Below are 17,299 nucleotides of genomic sequence, written 5' to 3'. Positions count from 1 at the left end.
CCTTATTATAACAAATAGTTGCCATCATAATAAAAAAAATTTTTTTTTAATATTTATTTATTTGGCCGCACCAGGTCTTAATTGCAGCATGTGGGATTTTCGTTGCCATGTGCGGACTCTTAGTTGCAGCATGTGGGATCTAGTCAGGGATCGAACCCAGGCCCCCTGCATTGGGAGCACGGAGTCTTAGCCACTGGACCACCAGGGAAGTCCCATAATCAAAATTTTGATAAAGGTTTAAAACTTACTTTTAGGGACTTCCCTGGTGGCGCAGTGGTTGGGAATCCGCCTGCCAATGCAGGGGACACGGGTCCGAGCCCTGGTCCAGGAAGATCCCACATGCTGCAGAGCAACTAAGCCCGTGCACCACAACTACTGAGCTTGCACTCTAGAGCCCGCGAGCCACAACTACTGAGCCCACGTGCCACAACTACTGAAGCCCACGTGCCTAGAGCCCGTGCTCCGCAACGAGAAGCCACCGCAATAAGAAGCCCGCACACCGCAAGCAGAGCAGCCCCCGCTCGCCGCAACTAGAGAAAGCCCGCGCGCAGCAACGAAAACCCGAGGCAGCCAAAAATAAATAAATAAAAAATAAAATTAAAAAAAATAGAAGTGTCGGGCTTCCCTGGTGGCGCAGTGGTTGAGAATCTGCCTGCCAATGCAGGGGACACGGGTTCGAGCCCTGGTCTGGGAAGATCCCACATGCCGCGGAGCAACTAGGCCCATGAGCCACAATTACTGAGCCTGCGCGTCTGGAGCCTGTGTTCCGCAACAAGAGAGGCCGCGATAGTGAGAGGCCCGCGCACCGCAATGAAGAGTGGCCTCCACTCGCCACAACTAGAGAAAGCCCTCGCACAGAAACGAAGATCCAACACAGCTATAAATTAATTAATTAATTAATTTAAAAAAAAAAATAGAAGTGTCTTTTCAAAAATAAATAAATAAAACTTACTTTTATAATTCTTAATCTTACTTTTCAATATAAAATCCTAAATAATCCTTTTTCTCCTTATTTACTTATGAAATTTTAGTCCTCATTTTAAGTGTATTCATTTTTAGCACTCTTCTTTAGATAAAGAGGATCACTAATATAAAATGTATGTCAGACCACCCTGGAGGCTGGCTACATCCTAAGAACTTTGAGGATCCCCAAATTCATGAATACCACCATAGCATAAATTAACTCTATTTATATTTATCTCCATAAAATATCTAAGTGGGGAAGAGTAGCAAATAAACAACTGCTGCAATCAGCCTAGTGAGAAAACCAGGAGTTACTTCAGGCCCAGGTAAGAGTGTCAGAGACCTTCAAAAGTCACTAAAGAAAACCAAGAGTACTCAGATAATTCTATGGTTTCAAGGGTTTCAGTCTTGTCTCAAATAACGTCCAGCGCCTTGAAGGTTGATCTATGTCTTCTATGACATCTGTTTTTACTACAAGGCTATGAAGACCCAATAAGATAATACAGACCAAAGCACTTAATAAACTGTAAGTTACTGACTGCTTTAACTTGGAGCTCCGGGGACCAACCTTCCTTGAAGATTTTTTTCAAGTATCTACAATGTACAAAGCACTGTACATTGTATATGTACACTGGCAGAAATTAGACAGTATCAACCCAATTAAATATAAAAGCACCAGGTCAGGATTATTAACTGTAATGACAACCATTTCACATCACTGTACACAGAAAAAACTGAAGAACATGAGGGTAAACTGAAGAGGCTGCTCATTTATGACAGAAGGCAAAAAGTCTGCTGATAGCTAGTTGTACAAAACAACTGGCAATATGATGCTGAATTATGTGTCTTTCCCTAATTCCAGACAGAGGGCTTAAAACCCTAATAACTACTCTTAATCTCGCCAGGAGAATCTCATTCTATCACAATATTACAAACAGAAAAAAAGACAAATAGCATTTGCAAAAGATATTCTAATTTCTAGCCCTGAGCACAGGATCTAATAGAGTAAGCACTCTATACCGGCTGCATCAACCAATCAACTGTGAATAGTCTCAAAGCATCAATAGTGTGTGGCTATATAGAGTTATTTTTAGTTACACCTTTCCCAGGCTTATTGTTCAACTACATTTGCATTTTGAGATTGACTTCACTTTAAATCCTTAGTTAAAAAATATCAAAGGCAAAAAATATATATATACACACATCAAAGGCGAAAATGAAAGCAACAGATTTCATCTACAACCGGAATGAAAGAATAAAGATGGGAATTCCCTGGCGGTCCAGTGGTTAGGACTTGGCGCTTTCACTGCCGTGGCCCGGTTCAGTCCCTGGTCCGGGAACTAAGCTCTTGCAAGCCACGAGCAGCACAGCCGGGTTGCGGGGGCAAAAAAAAAAAAAGAATAAAGATACTTGCTTCTTCAAGTCCATAATCTTTGAGCGATTTAGATTTTCTACCTGAAATAAGTTTTTCTACATTTATACAAGTTTGTTAACTCTCATTTTAGATGCATAACATACTTTCTATAGGCTCCAGTATTTTCAATTGTTTTTAATAGAACCAATACTCCACTGACATTTCTTTGATAAGAAGCACATAGATTTACATTTATATTTGTATGCTTCTAAAGAAACATGTATCTCCACCTTCAGATCTAAGTTTTTATGTAGTTAAAAAGACAAAACTATATACCTGTAAAATAAATTTCAATGTGAACCCACGAAGAAGGATTTGTCTGAGCTGCCAATAGGCTGCCAATACAGCCTATCCACGCTGAAAAATACCTCGGACAATACAGACTCTAGATTACTACCAAAACAAATTTTTTAAATCTGCAACTGCAAGCTAAGAAATCAAGGAGTACTAAAGCATATTTAAGATATGAATCAACAGAAACAAAAGTGACACACCCACATTCTCACTCTAACTTTAAAGAACAGCAGGGCTATACAGTAAAATGAATGTTTAATGCACTCGTAACTATCATCACACACCATAAAATTTTCTCTGATTAAATCTTTACATAGTATTTCAGCGGTATGTTGGGAGGAAATGGGATCCTCTTTAGTGACATTACAGGTGACCATGACAATGTGTCTGAACAAAAACAAAATCAGAATCAAATATTTAAAGCTGAAAGGAATCTTTTAACAATCAAGTTAAAACAATCAGATTTTAAAGGTGATTAAACTGAGGCTAAGAGAAGTCAACTGATCATTTAGCTAACTAGGAACAGTCAAAAAATTCTGCGTAAGATCAAACTTTTAAAAAAACTTCATCATTTACCACAGTCTAACAATAGTATGTAGCACTATTGAGTAACTCAAATTACATTTTTTTCCATTGCTATACACATACACCCATACCACACATTTACATACACTTCAAAATTTAAAACTAGGAAAAGTTTTAATGGTGGCAGTTACCTGAAGCATAGGATGCTGCACAACAGGTAGTTCAGGAAAATCAGCCCAATTTAAATTCTGACTGATGTCCAAGAAGGCCTTCTCATCTTAGCTACTCTGAATGTTTACCCCAAATGCACTTCAACCTGCAGCAAAAGTCACCCCATCAACTAAAAATATAAGCCATGCCTTACGCAGAAACAGGACTCCAGGTAATTAACTGGTTCACCTGTACTCATGATACCAGCAAGCCAAAGCCAAGCTCACTTAAAAAAGAAAAAGCTAAACAAATGTATACCTCCATCTTGAACATTTAAATCTGAACGCAATCAAATGCCCTTTAAGTTTAACTCTTAGCCAGTCCTCAATGGAGAGTTAATTGGGAAAAATCAAAAAAGAACCAAACTCATATAATAGAGGAAGATTTTTTAAATCAAAGTAAAATTTCCCCAAAGAGCTTATCATTAGCAATAGGCTTTCATCTGTGAACTGATAAACAACAAAAAACCAATTAGTTATAATTGGTTTTTATAGTTTCCCTTTAAGTTGCCTGTATATATACATTTATGTATATATTTAAGTTGTACCAAAAACTGCTTACAAATGGCAATTCCTGTGAAGTAGATGATGATGAAGTTCCAGGTAATTCTAGCATGTTTCCTAATGTACTGGTACTGGAGTCTGGATCATCCTGAAAAGATAAATTTATTGAGTTTAATTGCTCTTCTATGGTAATGGTTGTATCTCCTAGTGAAAGGGGGGCTGGGAGAAGGGCTGCTTTTTCATTGCTGCCGTCCACTTCATTTCTTTGCTTATTTTTCTGTGTTTCAGTTTGAGGAGCTAATGGCAAGAATGGCGATTTGACTGCACCGTGTCTACTGTCTGGTGTGCTGTCTTGTTCATTTCCCATGGCCACGTCTACACCATTCTCTGATTTAGGCTCATAATTGCAGGTGGCATTGGTCTGAGTTTCCTCAAAGATCTCCTCTATACTCTCATCCTCTGTGACTGGCTGTTCTGGGTCCATTTCAGAATCTACATCTGCATCGTCCACACAAGTAAAATTCTCAAAGTGCAGAAAGCCATTCTTGATAGTCTTTGTTACTTTTACCTGGAGTTCAGGGGAGTTATTACAAGAGGGTTCCTGTTTCATAGCAAGTGCTGTTGGACCACCAGGACTCAAGGAAGTGCAAACAATTGGCGACTGAGCTCTTGAATCACTTTTTTCAGGGTCTTGAAAGGATTCTGATCCATCAGCAGACCCATTTAAATACTCTACATTGATCATGGAGGCCAAATCCTGTAGTCTCCGCAGTGGAATGTAACAAGATGGAGAATCTTGTCCATAAGCATTTTGGGATGTTCCACTGGCAGTCGATAACTGCATAGTACACCCATTAAGTGGCTCAGAAAAATTGGATTGACCATTACCGAAAGGGCTGTCCTTGTCTTCAGGGGCATCTAAATTCACTGGATTGGAAAAGGGCAGCAGACAATTTCTTCTAGGTAGTTCACAGGTCTGATCCATCCTGGGCCAGCATCAACCTGGAATCCAAAAACACAGCAATTAATCTGAGTTAATAGGCCATTTGACTCTTATCTTCAAAATGGCAGCCACTTCTCAAGGCCTAGTGGCCTCGAAGCCTAGTTCTACTGCACTTCCATGGGCGGAAAAAGTTCCCCAGCTGACGATGGAAAAATGGCCTCGGAGAGACTCCGCAAACTCCATCTTCCCGGAGATGGGCAGATCTTGCCACATGGAAACAGCCGTCCCTTTTTTCTGCACTGCAGACTGGTGGACAGTTGGGCTGATCTAAAATTAAAATCCCTTTGGCAGTAGAAATTTCCAAATCTCAAACAGCAATAGTCCTTCCCTTCCCCCGCTGAGGGTCCTGTGGCCGGATCTCCCGAAGGGAGAGGGCTGTAGGGTTCGAAGGGGGCTCCGGGACGCTGCACAAAAAGGTTATCCCCCCCATCCTTTCTGGCTCGCTCGGGCGCAGCGGTCACAATAGCGCTGCACCCTGCGCCCCAGCCGGCGCCGGAGCCTTTGCAGCGGCCGTGCTCTGGCCGCAGGCGAGTCGGCCGAAGCGGGTGCACCCCGAAGCTCGCCTTTCTGACTGCAGGCCTGCTCGGTCCACGGCTGCAGGGCCCAGAGGCTGGAACGCGGCAGGGGGAGAAACGGAGGCAGCCAGTGAAGCCGAGTCAGGGCAGCAGCAGCTGCTACAGCTTGACAAACATGGCTGCTGCCGACGCCGCCGCCGCCTGCCCGGGCCGCGCTCCTTCCCGCAGCGCCGGCAGCACCTCCTGGCCCAGCCGATCTCACTCATCAATATTCAGCACCAAGCAAAGTTTGCTGCAGGAGGGCAGCCGGCCCCGTGCCCCCCAGCCGGCTACCTGAAGGGAGGCGGAGGCCGAGGTGCGCGCGGGAGGCCGGCGGGGCACTGGCCGCGCGGGGAGGAAGTTCGCGGCGGCCCGGCCGGCTAGGCCTGAGCCCGGCTGGTAGTGATGGAGGGGGAGGGGGCCTGCGGCTGCAACGCCGCCGGCCACCAACCCTGTGCCGCGCCCGGCCCTCCCCCGCGCCCCTCACCTCACGGCCACCACCATCTTCCCCGCCCGGCCGCCTCCCCCCTCCGCTCGCGCCTGCCCGCCGCCCACCCCAGCGCACTAGTTACCGTGCCCCGCGCCCCCTCCCGGGCCGGCTGGGGGGAGGGGGTGACCCTCATTACACTGGGGCGCGAGCGGAGCGGTGGGGAGAGCGCGGAGCCGCTCGCCGCACCCCCCTCCCCCCGCGTCTCTCTTCAGGGGAGAAGGCAGCGAGTGCGACCTGCCCCGGCCTATTCCGCCGCCGCCTCCTCCTCCTCCTCACACCCCCACCGCGCGCGCCCCCGCGGCGGCGCGAGCGACCGAGCGCTTCGCGCCGGCCCGCGTGCGGCTGGGGCCCCGAGTGCGCGCGCACCCCTTCCCCCACGGCGCGCGCTCCTTTGCCTCACTCTTCGGGGTTCAGGGCGGGTGAAGTCGGGCTCGCGAGCGCGCCGCCCAATCAGCGGAGCCGCCGCTGCCGCCCCCTCCCCTCCCCCTGCGCGCCAGCTCGCGGCCCGGGCCTACGGGCCGGCCCGGCTGCCCGGGCGGGGCCTGAGGCGGGCTCCCCAGGGGCCTCGCGCGCCTCCCCGGAGTGTCGGGGCCTGCGGGCGTCGTGGGTGGCATTCCGATCCCCTCACCTACCTCAGGGAGCTGCGCCGGCCCCGGGCTGCACACGGTTCCAGCACCCTACCGGTCTCGAGCCCCAGCCCCGGCGGCACCTGGCCGGGCTGAGGCCTGTCCGACCGCCCCGCCAGCCCCGCTCGGGCCCGCGTCAGTCCCGGCCTCCATCTTAGGTTACAGCCCTGGTTCCCCATCCACTGGGCACCTGCCCTCAGCCCGCTCCTCTCGGCCCGAGGCCAAGGCAACCCCCCTCCTACCGCGGGGCTCACCTGGGGGCTGGGGCTGGGGTCTTCGAGGCCTCAAACCCCGAGCAGGCGCGGCCGCAGGTGAACCCCCTGCCCGGCCGCACCCCAAGCCCACACCACCACCACTACAGACCAAGCTGAGCAGGAAACAAAATGGAGGCAGCAGCTCGGGTCTGCCTCCCCGAGCCAAGCCTGTACAGCCCCAGGGCTCCCTCCTGCCGCAGGCCCGACGCCCGCGAGGCAGGGGGCTGGCTCGTCCAGGCACCAAAGGCAGCCACCCTAGAGCAGCGCAGACAGGCCGGGGACTCGGCCCTGCGGTCCCCACAGCCCCTCACCCACCACCCCTTCCCTTCCCCCTCCCCCCCATTCCTCTCCCTCCCCCTGCCCGGCCGTGCGGGGTGAGCGGCTCCCGGGAGCTGGGTCGGGTCGGGTTACCGGCCCGGGCACTGCCCGCCCAGCCGTGGCCTCGGCAGGGGGGATGAAGCCGGGCGACCCCCGCGCTGAGCCCACCCCCCCCCCCCCCCGCACCCGAGCCGGGCAGCAGTCTGACAGCGCGCCCGCACCTCGGCCTGCCGCGGTGCGGCCCCCGCCCAGTGAGATCGAGTCCCCAGCCCGGGCACCGCGGGGACGAAGCTCCCTCACCACCCCCGGGCCCAGGGGTCCTCGCAGCCTCGGGCGGGGCGAGGGGAGTGCTGGGGGAGGGGTCCACTAATCAATCCCTGCACCGCCTCCCGCGCCTAGTCCGGGTCTGGGCCTGGCACCGGGACTTGGGCCGGGGGCGCGGGCGGGCGTCAGTAGGTGAGTGCGCGCGGGGCAGTGGACACGAGCTGGGGGCCCGGAGGGGTCGCGCTTCGCACCGGGGATGCTGCAGTTCTCTGCACCCAGGCAGATGGCCCTCTCGTGCCACCTCCGCCCGGCGCAGGCCGCCTGCTCAGCAACCCTGCTCCCCGGGGAGCGCGCGCCTCACCCCTGCGGGCTGGGCATCGGGACCCCGGCGGAACAGCGCTGGGAGGGCGGATCGCCGGGCTGGCCCCGCCAAGCCTGCTGGCCTAATCCTTGGCCTGGGGCGCTCTGCTCTCGGGCGCCTGGCACCTCGAGGCCTGCACCCAGTGCCTGGGGCCCCGCAGCACCGGCCTAGCGCGGCTGCAGCGCGTCCAATCACCAAAGACAACGTGAAGGCAAGCGGGGGAACCCAAACAACCTGACCCCGCGACGCCGACCCCCCCAGGCCCTTCCCCTAACCCGATCCAACTCCGACCCCCGCCCCGGGCTTGCTCCCCGACAAAAAGCTCACCTCGGGACCTATCTGGTCCCTAGAGTGCTAAGCTCATCCTCGCTGTTCAGAGAAAACCACAATCGACCGCCATAAAAATTCCGCCTCCTCCAGAAAGCCTTCTGTGATTAGAGTTAACTCCATCTCAAAGCTGAGGGCGCCGCCCTCGAGAGCCACGTGACTACCATTCCTCCCAGGGCTTAGTAAATGTGCATAATTATTGCCCCAGTGGAGTGTTTACCCGCCATCCTTCTATCTGTTAACCGTGAGCCCACCTGGGAGAAAGGCCACTTTTGGCGTTGCTCTGCGCGGTATTGGCTTTGGCGCGGAGCTCCCTAAATTTCATCCTTCGGCCTTCTCCAACCTTCACCCCAAAACTGGCCCCAGTTGTCTTGGAGCTCAGGATACCCTTAGCCTCCTGCCCTCCAAGGCCCACAGCCCAGCCAAGGAGATACACAACAGGTCCTTACCACACCTAAGTGCTGGGATGCAGTCCCTGCCAAGAGAGCAGCAGGCTGTCTCCGAAGGAAGGTGCCCCCTGGAACCAGAGTGATGAGGGGAGCACCGTGACCCCAGAGGGCCTCCTTCTGTTGAAGAGAATGAGGTACCCTGACTGTTCCCAGGTGCAAAGTCAGGTTGGCAGTGTTCTGTGTGCTAGGACCAGCCAGAGAAGAGCTGGGTCTACACCCCAGGGTACTGCCCTACAGGGACCTGCCCTTTGTTCTACTAAGGAGTGACTCCTGCTAATCCCTTCTAGGCAGTTCAGTGGGGGAGCTCTGACTGGTTCCTTCTTCCCACCTAATAATTTGAGCCAATCATTTCTGACTGACAGTTACCCCCTGCCAGTTGCCCCAATTCCTCAAGGTTACTCTCAACCCTTTACTTTCCCACGACCATCCTGAGGGCCTGTGAGCTGCCACTGTATGGCCTTGAGCCTGTCGATTAACAGCCCCAGGCCTCAGTTTCCTCACCTGTGGCTTCCAATGCACAGGGTGGCTGTGAGGATCCTTGCAAGGTGAAAGTAAGTGTTAGGGGCCTATACAGACTAAGCACTTGATGAATGCTGAAATGTGTTTCACCGCTTCATTCAGCAACCATTTCCTGCATTCCAGGCAGTATTGCTGGGTGCTGGGTAAACAAAGGATGAGATGCCTGCCTTAGGAAGCCCCAGGCCTTAGGAAGAAACAGTTAAATAAAGGTGCTAAGGTGTGAAGAGGGGCCGGGACAGTGGTTCCCCCCAGGGCTGACCTCTACACATCCCTGCCCTAGAGGAACCCCGCTCTCCAACCTCCCAGGCCCCACGGAATAGGAGTAGGGGCTAAAGGGGGACAGGCAGCTGGGGATGAACAGCTTACTGATGGTCTCGGGGAAAAGACTGGAATCCCAGAGAAAATCTCTTGGACTTTCCTGGAATGACTCGTGTCCCTTCCTGCCTCTTAGAGTGGAATATGGCTGCAGAGGTCTCATTCACAGTAGCCCCCACTGGAGCCTTCCTATCTAGCAGGCACTGGCCAACCACCTCATGTGTGCCAGATCTGGGCTGGGGCAACCCACAGGACCCAATATTCTCACAAGGACACTGGCTTCTGAAGTGGGGGAAGGAGGGATAGGGCTGTGGCTGGCCCTCCTTGTCTCAGCACAGGGAACTTTTCTGGGCCTGTGCCTCCCATCCTTAAGACAGAGACTAGCATCAATAACTACTCTCTGAGTCTATGCTGTGTACTGGACATCATGCTGGGCACTTGACACGCATGAGTTCTTTTAACCCTTTAGCAGCCCTGTGAAGAAATGAGGTCCAAAAGATTAAGCCCTTCTGCAAGGTCTCAGAGTCCTATCACCTGGTGTGATCAGCCTCACATCCCTTGCTCTTAGCCAGCACGCCTTCCAGGTACTGTCTGTGAGAAGGCCCAGCACAGTGTCTTGCCCACAGGTGCTCAGGAATTTGAGTGGCAGGCAAAGTGAGATTACCTTAGCCTCAGTTTCTTCATCTGTAAATTACTGTTACTCCTAACCTGCTGAAAGAGATACCTGTCGAGACATTCCACCAGTGTACTTCTTTTTTCTTACAACTGCCCCCCCCTTTCATTCATTAATTCAGCAGATAATTATTGAGCTCCCCCTCAGAGCCTTGTGGGAAAGGCAGAGAAGAAGTAACAAGGTAGAGAGCTGAGTACTGAGAGAGAAGCCAGAGGTGCTGGGGGAGCTGGGGGAGCTGGGGTGGCCTCAGGGACAGGGAAGGTCTTCCACAGAAGTGACATCCAGAGGGAGTCCAGAAGGACTCACAGGAATAGCTTAGAAAGGAGGGGATGAGCTAGAGATTCCAGCAGAAGAGCCCAGAGAAATACCGGGCTTTGGAGGAATTGACCACAGTTCAGTGTGGCCAGAGGGTAGTGCGTGGCGGCAGCAGTAGTTCAATAAGATGAGTGCAATAAGAGGCCTCAGATGAAGATGGGGAAAGCCACAGGGGCCTGACAGTGCAGAGCTTTCTTGGTCAAGTTAAAGAATTCAGGCTTTATCTGGAAGGCAGCAGGGAGCCATGGAAGGTTAAGAAGCAGGTTAAGAATCTCATTTGTGCAGTTGAAAGCTCACTCTGCCAGCAGTGTCCAGAAGAGATTGATACCTCCTCTAGAAACACAAGGGCCTTGCCTTGGGATACGCTAGGACTGTTAGGTTACAATAACAGTGTGGCTTCTCTTCTGTGCCAGCTACTCTGTAAGACACTCTCTCATTTAATCCTGAGATGGGCACTCTTGTGACCCCCATATTCCAGATAGAAAGCGGGACCTATTCAAAGTCAGACTCCCAACCCCAACTCCCAGTGCAAGCTCTTCATCCCCACTGGACAGGAGGAGCATCTGCTTTCTGATGAAACAGCCAGGTTTGGAGGCCTTTGGTGATTAGTCCCAAACGCTGCTGGTGAACACCACAACCATCCCTGTGATGGGTCCAAGAATTGTTTTCTTTCTCTCTCACCAAGTGGTTTCCCCAGAACTGGATCAGGAACTTAAGATCGAGGAAGATTAGGCCACATTTGAAGCCATGCAGCCCTCCAGTAGTTTCCTTCCTACCCAAAATGCCAGTTTCTGTCAGCTAACCTGACCCTGTAGCCCCAGCCCTAGCCCCCACCCCAGGGACTCAAATTTTCACCTTCAACTGTTCTGTCTCTCAAACATTCTTTTCTGAAAGCCCTGTGTGTAGTGCCCACTAATCCCTGCCCTCCTGCCCTCATCACTTCCCCGGCTGCCCAGTATACTCACTGTGCCAGGACAGGCCACATCCCATCCAGCCTGCACTCATGCTGGTCCCTCTGCTTTTTCCCCTGTCATGCAAACTCCTACTCATCCTTCAGAGCCCAGTTTAGAAGATTCCTCCTCCTGGCAGTCTCCACTGATTCCACCCTTACAGGCAGTCATTTTTCCCTGAATGAGCCCCTGCAGTAGCTATTGGCTTTACATTTCTGGTCCCAGCCAGTTGGTGAGCCCCTTATACAAGACAGAGCGCATATGCTTCTCTGACCTCCAGTGACCAAGCCCAGGACTGTGAGGATCGGAGTAAGTGCTGGGAAACATTTCCTAATGCTTCATCTATCCCCTCCCCTCTTCTCTAAGTCTGTGTCTCCAAAAGACAGAAGAATTATAGCTCAAATTGTGGACTAAATGATTGTGCAAAACCATCCCTAAAAGGATTCAGGGATGTTTGGGGAACACACAAGTCTCTGTGCCAGACAACACTTTCAGAAAGTGTAAGAGAGCCTATAGGATCTGGACTTAGATAGATGTCAGTTCAAATTGCAGCCGGGGCCACTTACCAGCAAGTCCTTTCCTCTCCCTGAGCCTCACAAATGGGGTGGTTGTGCAGATTAAATATGTGAATGTAGACAGGGCCTGCACAGAGCAGCTGCTCACAAGACACCTCCTTCAGATGCCACCAGGCTTCCCAGCCCAACACGTCAGTCTCCCTCCCCCACCCCAAACCTCTCCTTCTCTGGGCACTTGATTTTTCAGATGTACACTTAGCCTCCAGAGGACCACTTCTGAACGTACTGATTCCCAGGGGAAGAAGGGGAAGTTGAAGAATGCTGGGCTCTGGGGGGATGCAGTCAGAGGAAGGGGGAGGTCTGCAGCCTGTGGCCGGGAGAGTGGCTCTACCTTCTGCCTGCCTACGGGTTACCATTTTACACCCAACCACCCATCTTCTCCCTGCAAAAAGAGGATATTATCCTATTTTACAGATGAAAACAGAGGCTGAGAAAGAAGCAGTGGCTTATAAAAGGTCCTGCTCTGGCAAGTGATGGGGTGGCTCAGAGTTTATACCCAGCAGTCATTCAATAAACACTAAAAGGAGGTCAGGTAATATAAAGGCAGGGACGAGACTCTGGGGTAAGGGTTTAGTAAAGTGGATGGTCTTCCAATTTTTTTTTTTTTTCGGCCGTGCGGAGCAGCATGAGGGATCTTAGTTCCCCAACCAGGGATCGAACCTGGGCCCCCTGCAGTGGAAGTGCAGAGTCTTAACCACTGGACTGCCCAGTCTTCCAAATTTTTTAATCAAGTACCCCTTTAAAGAATTTCAAGAGGGGCTTCCCTGGTGGCACAATGGTTAAGAATCTGCCTGCCAATGCAGGGGACACGGGTTCAAGCCCTGGTCGGGGAAGATCCCACATGCCACGGAGCAACTAAGCCCGTGCGCCACAACTACTGAGCCCACGTGCCACAACTACTGAAGCCTGCGTGCCTAGAGCCCGTGCTCCACGACAAGAGAAGACACCATAACGGGAAGCCCACGCACCGCAACAAAGAGTAGCCCCCGCTCGCTGCAACTAGAGAAAGCCTGCGCGCAGCAACAGAGACCCAACGCAGCCAAAAATAAATAAATAAATTTATAAGAAAAGAATTTCAAGAGAATATGTATATACCCACTCATCTTTGAAAGTCGGTATCTAATTTTAAGTCATATATTACAAATAATATAATTTTTGGTGTACTATATGTGTGCTTTAAATACATCTTAATCAAAACCTTGGGGCTGTAGATTCAATTTATAGAAAACGTCTCTCATGTGTCTGAAATGCCAAAACCAGGCCCCATCATCAAATCCCTCAGCCAACTGACTGACTTTTTTTTTAATATAAGAATATGGAATGCTTTATGAATTTGCATATCATCCTTGCACAAAGGCCATGCTAATCTTCTCTGTAGTGTTCCAATTTTAGTATATGTGTTGCTGAAGCAGCACTCAGACTGACTTTCAATCGGAAAAGATTTGACTCCACTTCTCAATTAAAACCAGCATGTTAATATGCATCCCCATGACAACCATCCCCCTGCTGGGTTCTAATTGTAGGACTGACAGACAAGGCCAAAGCCTTGCCCTGAGTTTACTGGGTGAAGTAAGTCCTTGGGAAGCTCTGAGGGCTCTCCAGCACCTTCCTCTCCAGAGGTGCCCATTCAGGGAGATTCATCTGGGTGAGATGTGGCTTTTCTCTCATGAGTGGGAAGCCATCTGAAAGAACTAGAGAGAGGTGTTTTCTCAGGCAGAGCAAGGAGTTCAGATGAAAGTTAAAGGTCTGGGAATTTGTACCCTTAACTCCAACTATGCTCGGAACAATCTGGAAAGATTTCACATCAGGTGAAGACCTTAGGCAAAAACCATGACTGGAAAACACGTATCTGTGTAGAACAGGAGGCAGCAACTGTTGGAGAGGGGCTAGGAGGGAGGGCTTTTTTTAAAGGCAGAAGGGACTTGGTCTTGTGTAAACCATTCCACCTCAGGGCCTGTGTTCCTGTGTCTGGAAGATTCCGCTCCCAGCTCTGCCAGGGCTCTTTCCATCTATCAGTTCAAGAGTGCCTCTTCAGACAGGTTCACCTGGCTTCTCCCTCACCTTGAGGACCCCCTGATTGACCCAAGTTCACTCTATTACATCTTCCTGTTGAGGTAACTTATAGCAATTACCATTCTCTGAAATTATCTGATTTTTCCCTACTTATTTCTTTATTTTCTTTTTATTGAGATATAATTCACATACCATGAACTTCGCCCTTCTAAAGTGTACAATCCGGGAATTCCCTGGCGATTCAGTGGTTAGGACTCTGAGCTTCCACCGCAGGGGGCCGGGGTTCAATCCCTGGTCGGGGAACTAAGATCCCACGAGCCATGTGGTGCAGCCAAAAAATAAAATTTAAAAAGTAAAATTAAATGTACAATCCAGTGGTTTCTTTCTTTTTTTTTAATTAATTAAAAAAAGTTTTTTTTTTTGGCCACACCTTACACTGGTGGGATCTTAGTTCCCAGACCAGGGAGCGAACCCCAGGCCCTTAGCAGTGAGAGGGCAGAGTCCTAACCACTGGACCACCAGGGAATTCCCCAGTGGTTTCTAATATACTCACAAAGTTGTGCAGCCATCACCACTATCTAATTCCAGAGCATTTTCATCACTTAAAGAGAAACCTTGTGCCCATTAGCAGTCAGTCATTCCCCATTCTCTCCCTCCCCCCAGGCCCTGACAACCACTCATCTACTCTCTGTCTCTACAGATCTGCCTGTTTTGGCTATGTCATATACATGGAATCATACAGTATGCGGTCTTTTATGTCTGGTTTCTTTCACTGAGCATGATGTTTTCCAGACTCATCCATGTTGTGGCATGTAGCAGTATTGCATTCCTTTTTATGGCTGAATAATACTCCATTCCATGGATATACCACATTTCATTTATCAGTTGATGTTTTGTTTATCAGTGATGGTTTCACTTTGGGGCTACTATGAACAATGTTGCTATGAACATTTGTGTACAAATTATTTCATGGACAGAGTCCTAACCACTGGACTGCCAGGGAATTCCCCAGTGGTTTCTAATATACTCACAAAGTTGTGCAGCCATCACCACTATCTAATTCCAGAGCATTTTCATCATTTAAAGAGAAACATTGTACCCATTAGCAGTCAGTGTGCATTTCCTAACAACTAGTGATGTTGAGCACATTTTCTTGTGTTTATTGGCCATTTGTATATCTTCTTTTAAGACATGTCTATCCAGGGACTTCCTTGGTGGCACAGTGGTTAAGAATCTGCCTGCCAATGCAGGGGACACAGAATCGAGCCCCGGTCCAGGAATATCCCACATGCCGTGGAGCAACTAAGCCGGTGCGCCACAACTACTGAGCCCACGCATCACAACTACTGAAGCCCGCGCACCTAGAGCCAGAGCTCTGCAACAAGAGAAGCCGCCACAATGAGAAGCACGTGCACCGCAATGAAGAGTAGCCCCCGCTTGCTGCAACTAGAGGAAGCCCACGTGCAGCAACAAAGACCCAACCGCAGCCAAAAAAAATTAATTAATTTTAAAAAAAGACATGTCTATCCAGATTCTTTGCACATTTTTTGATCTTTTATTATTATTTTTTAAACAGAACCCATTTTTAAAAAAATTTTGGCTGTGTTGGGTCTTGGTTGCGGCATGAGGGATCTTTGTTGCGGCTTGTGGGATCCTCTGCTGCGGAGCACGGGCTCCTCATTGCCGTGCGCAGGCTTCTCTCTAGTTGTGGCCTGTGTGCTCAGTAGCTGCGGCACGTGGGCTGAGTTGCCCCACCGCATGTGGGATCTTAGTTCCCTGATCAGGGATCAAACCCACATCCCTTGCACTGGAAGGTGGATTCTTAACCACTGGATCACCAGGGAAGTCCCCTCTTTGTGCATTTTTAAAATTGGGTAATGTCTTTTTTGGTTGTTGAGTTATAAGGATGCTTTACGTATTCTGGATACAAGTCCTTTTTGGATATAAGATTTACAAATATTTTTTCCCATTCTGTAGGTTGTGTTTTCACTTTCTTGATAGTATCCTTTGAAATACAAAGGCTTTTAATTTTGATGAAGTCCAATTTATCTATTTTTTTCTTTTGTTGCTGTGCTTTTGGTAATATCTTAGAAACCATTGCTTAACCCAGGTCATGAAAATTTATCCCTATGCTTTCTCCTTAAACTTTTATAGTTTTAGCCCCTACATTTAGGACTTTGGTCTATTTTGAGTTAATTTACTATAGTGTGAGGTAGGGATCCAACTTCATTCTTTTGCATGTGGATATCCAGTTGTTCCAGCACCATTTTTTTAAGAGACCATCTCTTCCTCTTGAATAATGGTCTTGGCACCCTTGTCGAAAAATCAATTGATCATAGAAGCATGGGTTTCTTTTTTAATTCTCAATCTATTCCATTGATCAATAGATCTATCTTTATGCCAGTACTACAAAGTCTTTTCTTTTTTTTTATGGAGAGGCATTTTATTTTAAATATAGCAGTGTGTACATGTCAATCCCAAACCCCCAATATATCCCTCCCCCCAACTTACAAAGTCTTAATTGCCTGATTTTTTTTTTTTTTTTTTTTTTTTGGTCCACACCTCCATCTTTCTCACTGTCTAGAATGGAAGTACCAAGAAGTTAGGACTTGTTCACTGCGGTGTTCCCAATGCCCAGAACAAGGCCTGGTGCAGAGTAGATGCTTGATAAATATTTGTGGATTGAATGAATAAATCCTCAAATAAGTACAATGCTTTTGGGAAGAAGCCAGTTGAGAGGGGAAAGTTGAGGGTACAATAATGAGAAGTCACTGAGGTCAAGGAGGTGCAGGGTGTATGAATGGGGTCATAGGTGGATGGATGGGCCAAGGTCAAGGAGGTGCAGGGTGTATGAATGGGGTCATAGGTGGATGGATGGGCCACAGAGCAGAGGACACGTAGGGAAAGGCAAGGGGCCTCAGCTATGTTTTACGTGGGAAGCGAAGGAAACTGAGAGAGGTCCCACCCAGTACCTCTGTTTTCTCCAGAGATAGGAAGTGAGAGGGAAGGGAGAGGCTGCAGGCTCAAGGAAGCTGAGGACAGCTGAGTGACCTTGGGTCTGGAGCCCAGGCTTGGGCCTAACCAGTGGGCACCCTCCACTCATGATTGGATCCCCTCCAGGGTTCTAAGGTGAAAAGGTTATCAGATGAAAGGTCAAGGGGGGAAGTGCTAGAGAGGGTGCATGTGAAGTTGGCCTTGGGCCCCAGGCTGGCAGAGGCAGGGGAGAAGCCATAGCACAGGGCCCATGACCACAGGCAACATTTTCTGAAGAGAATGCCAGGGAGTTTCCAGAGGAGTTAGTGATAAGACAGGACCAATGAGATGAACAACTAAGGCATGACAGTCAACAAAAGCGCTTCCCTGCTCCCGCAAATCCTGGGCCCC

General features: G+C 49.8%; 2 protein-coding genes and 1 non-coding gene across 5 annotated transcripts in view; 1 reads left to right on the top strand and 2 right to left on the bottom strand.

Moving 5' to 3' along the window:
• NSD1 (nuclear receptor binding SET domain protein 1) overlaps nt 1-6,437 on the bottom strand; it is a 133,961-nt gene extending 127,524 nt beyond the window's left edge. Inside the window, exons 1-2 of one of the 3 annotated variants that reach the window (XM_068536432.1) lie at nt 6,357-6,437; nt 3,968-4,911 (exon numbers count right to left, since the gene is read on the bottom strand). In XM_068536432.1, coding sequence (XP_068392533.1) covers nt 3,968-4,894 — 927 coding nt within the window. In that variant the 5' untranslated portion in view covers nt 4,895-4,911; nt 6,357-6,437. Of the gene's footprint in view, nt 1-3,967; nt 4,912-6,038; nt 6,216-6,356 lie in introns of those variants that run through there. The other 2 variants (XM_068536431.1, XM_068536433.1) reach the window with 2 other exon arrangements.
• LOC137758989 (proline-rich protein 2-like) lies at nt 5,872-7,294 on the top strand. The gene is made up of 2 exons (XM_068534923.1): nt 5,872-6,559; nt 6,594-7,294. The coding sequence occupies exons 1-2, from the start codon at nt 5,872-5,874 to the stop codon at nt 7,292-7,294; spliced, it is 1,389 nt and encodes a 462-aa protein (XP_068391024.1).
• A 5,917-nt stretch (nt 7,295-13,211) lies between these two features.
• LOC137760309 (U6 spliceosomal RNA) lies at nt 13,212-13,317 on the bottom strand. The gene has a single exon (XR_011073273.1). It is a non-coding gene; the product is annotated as a U6 spliceosomal RNA (small nuclear RNA).
• Between the last annotated feature and the right edge of the window lie 3,982 nt (nt 13,318-17,299).

Source organism: Eschrichtius robustus, chromosome 2 (assembly GCF_028021215.1).
Source record: "Eschrichtius robustus isolate mEscRob2 chromosome 2, mEscRob2.pri, whole genome shotgun sequence".
Lineage (NCBI taxonomy): Eukaryota > Metazoa > Chordata > Mammalia > Artiodactyla > Eschrichtiidae > Eschrichtius > Eschrichtius robustus.
The sequence above is the reverse complement of the archived record's forward strand: the minus strand, read 5'-3'. Positions and strand labels throughout refer to the sequence as shown.

Excerpts from the sequence above, each read along its gene's own strand:
- LOC137758989 (XM_068534923.1), top strand. The coding sequence starts at position 5,872 with ATGGAGGGGGAGGGGGCCTGCGGCTGCAACGCCGCCGGCCACCAACCC. Across the intron at positions 6,560-6,593 it reads TGTCGGGGCCTGCGGGCGTC|GGAGCTGCGCCGGCCCCGGG; the intron begins GTGGGTGGCATT and ends CACCTACCTCAG.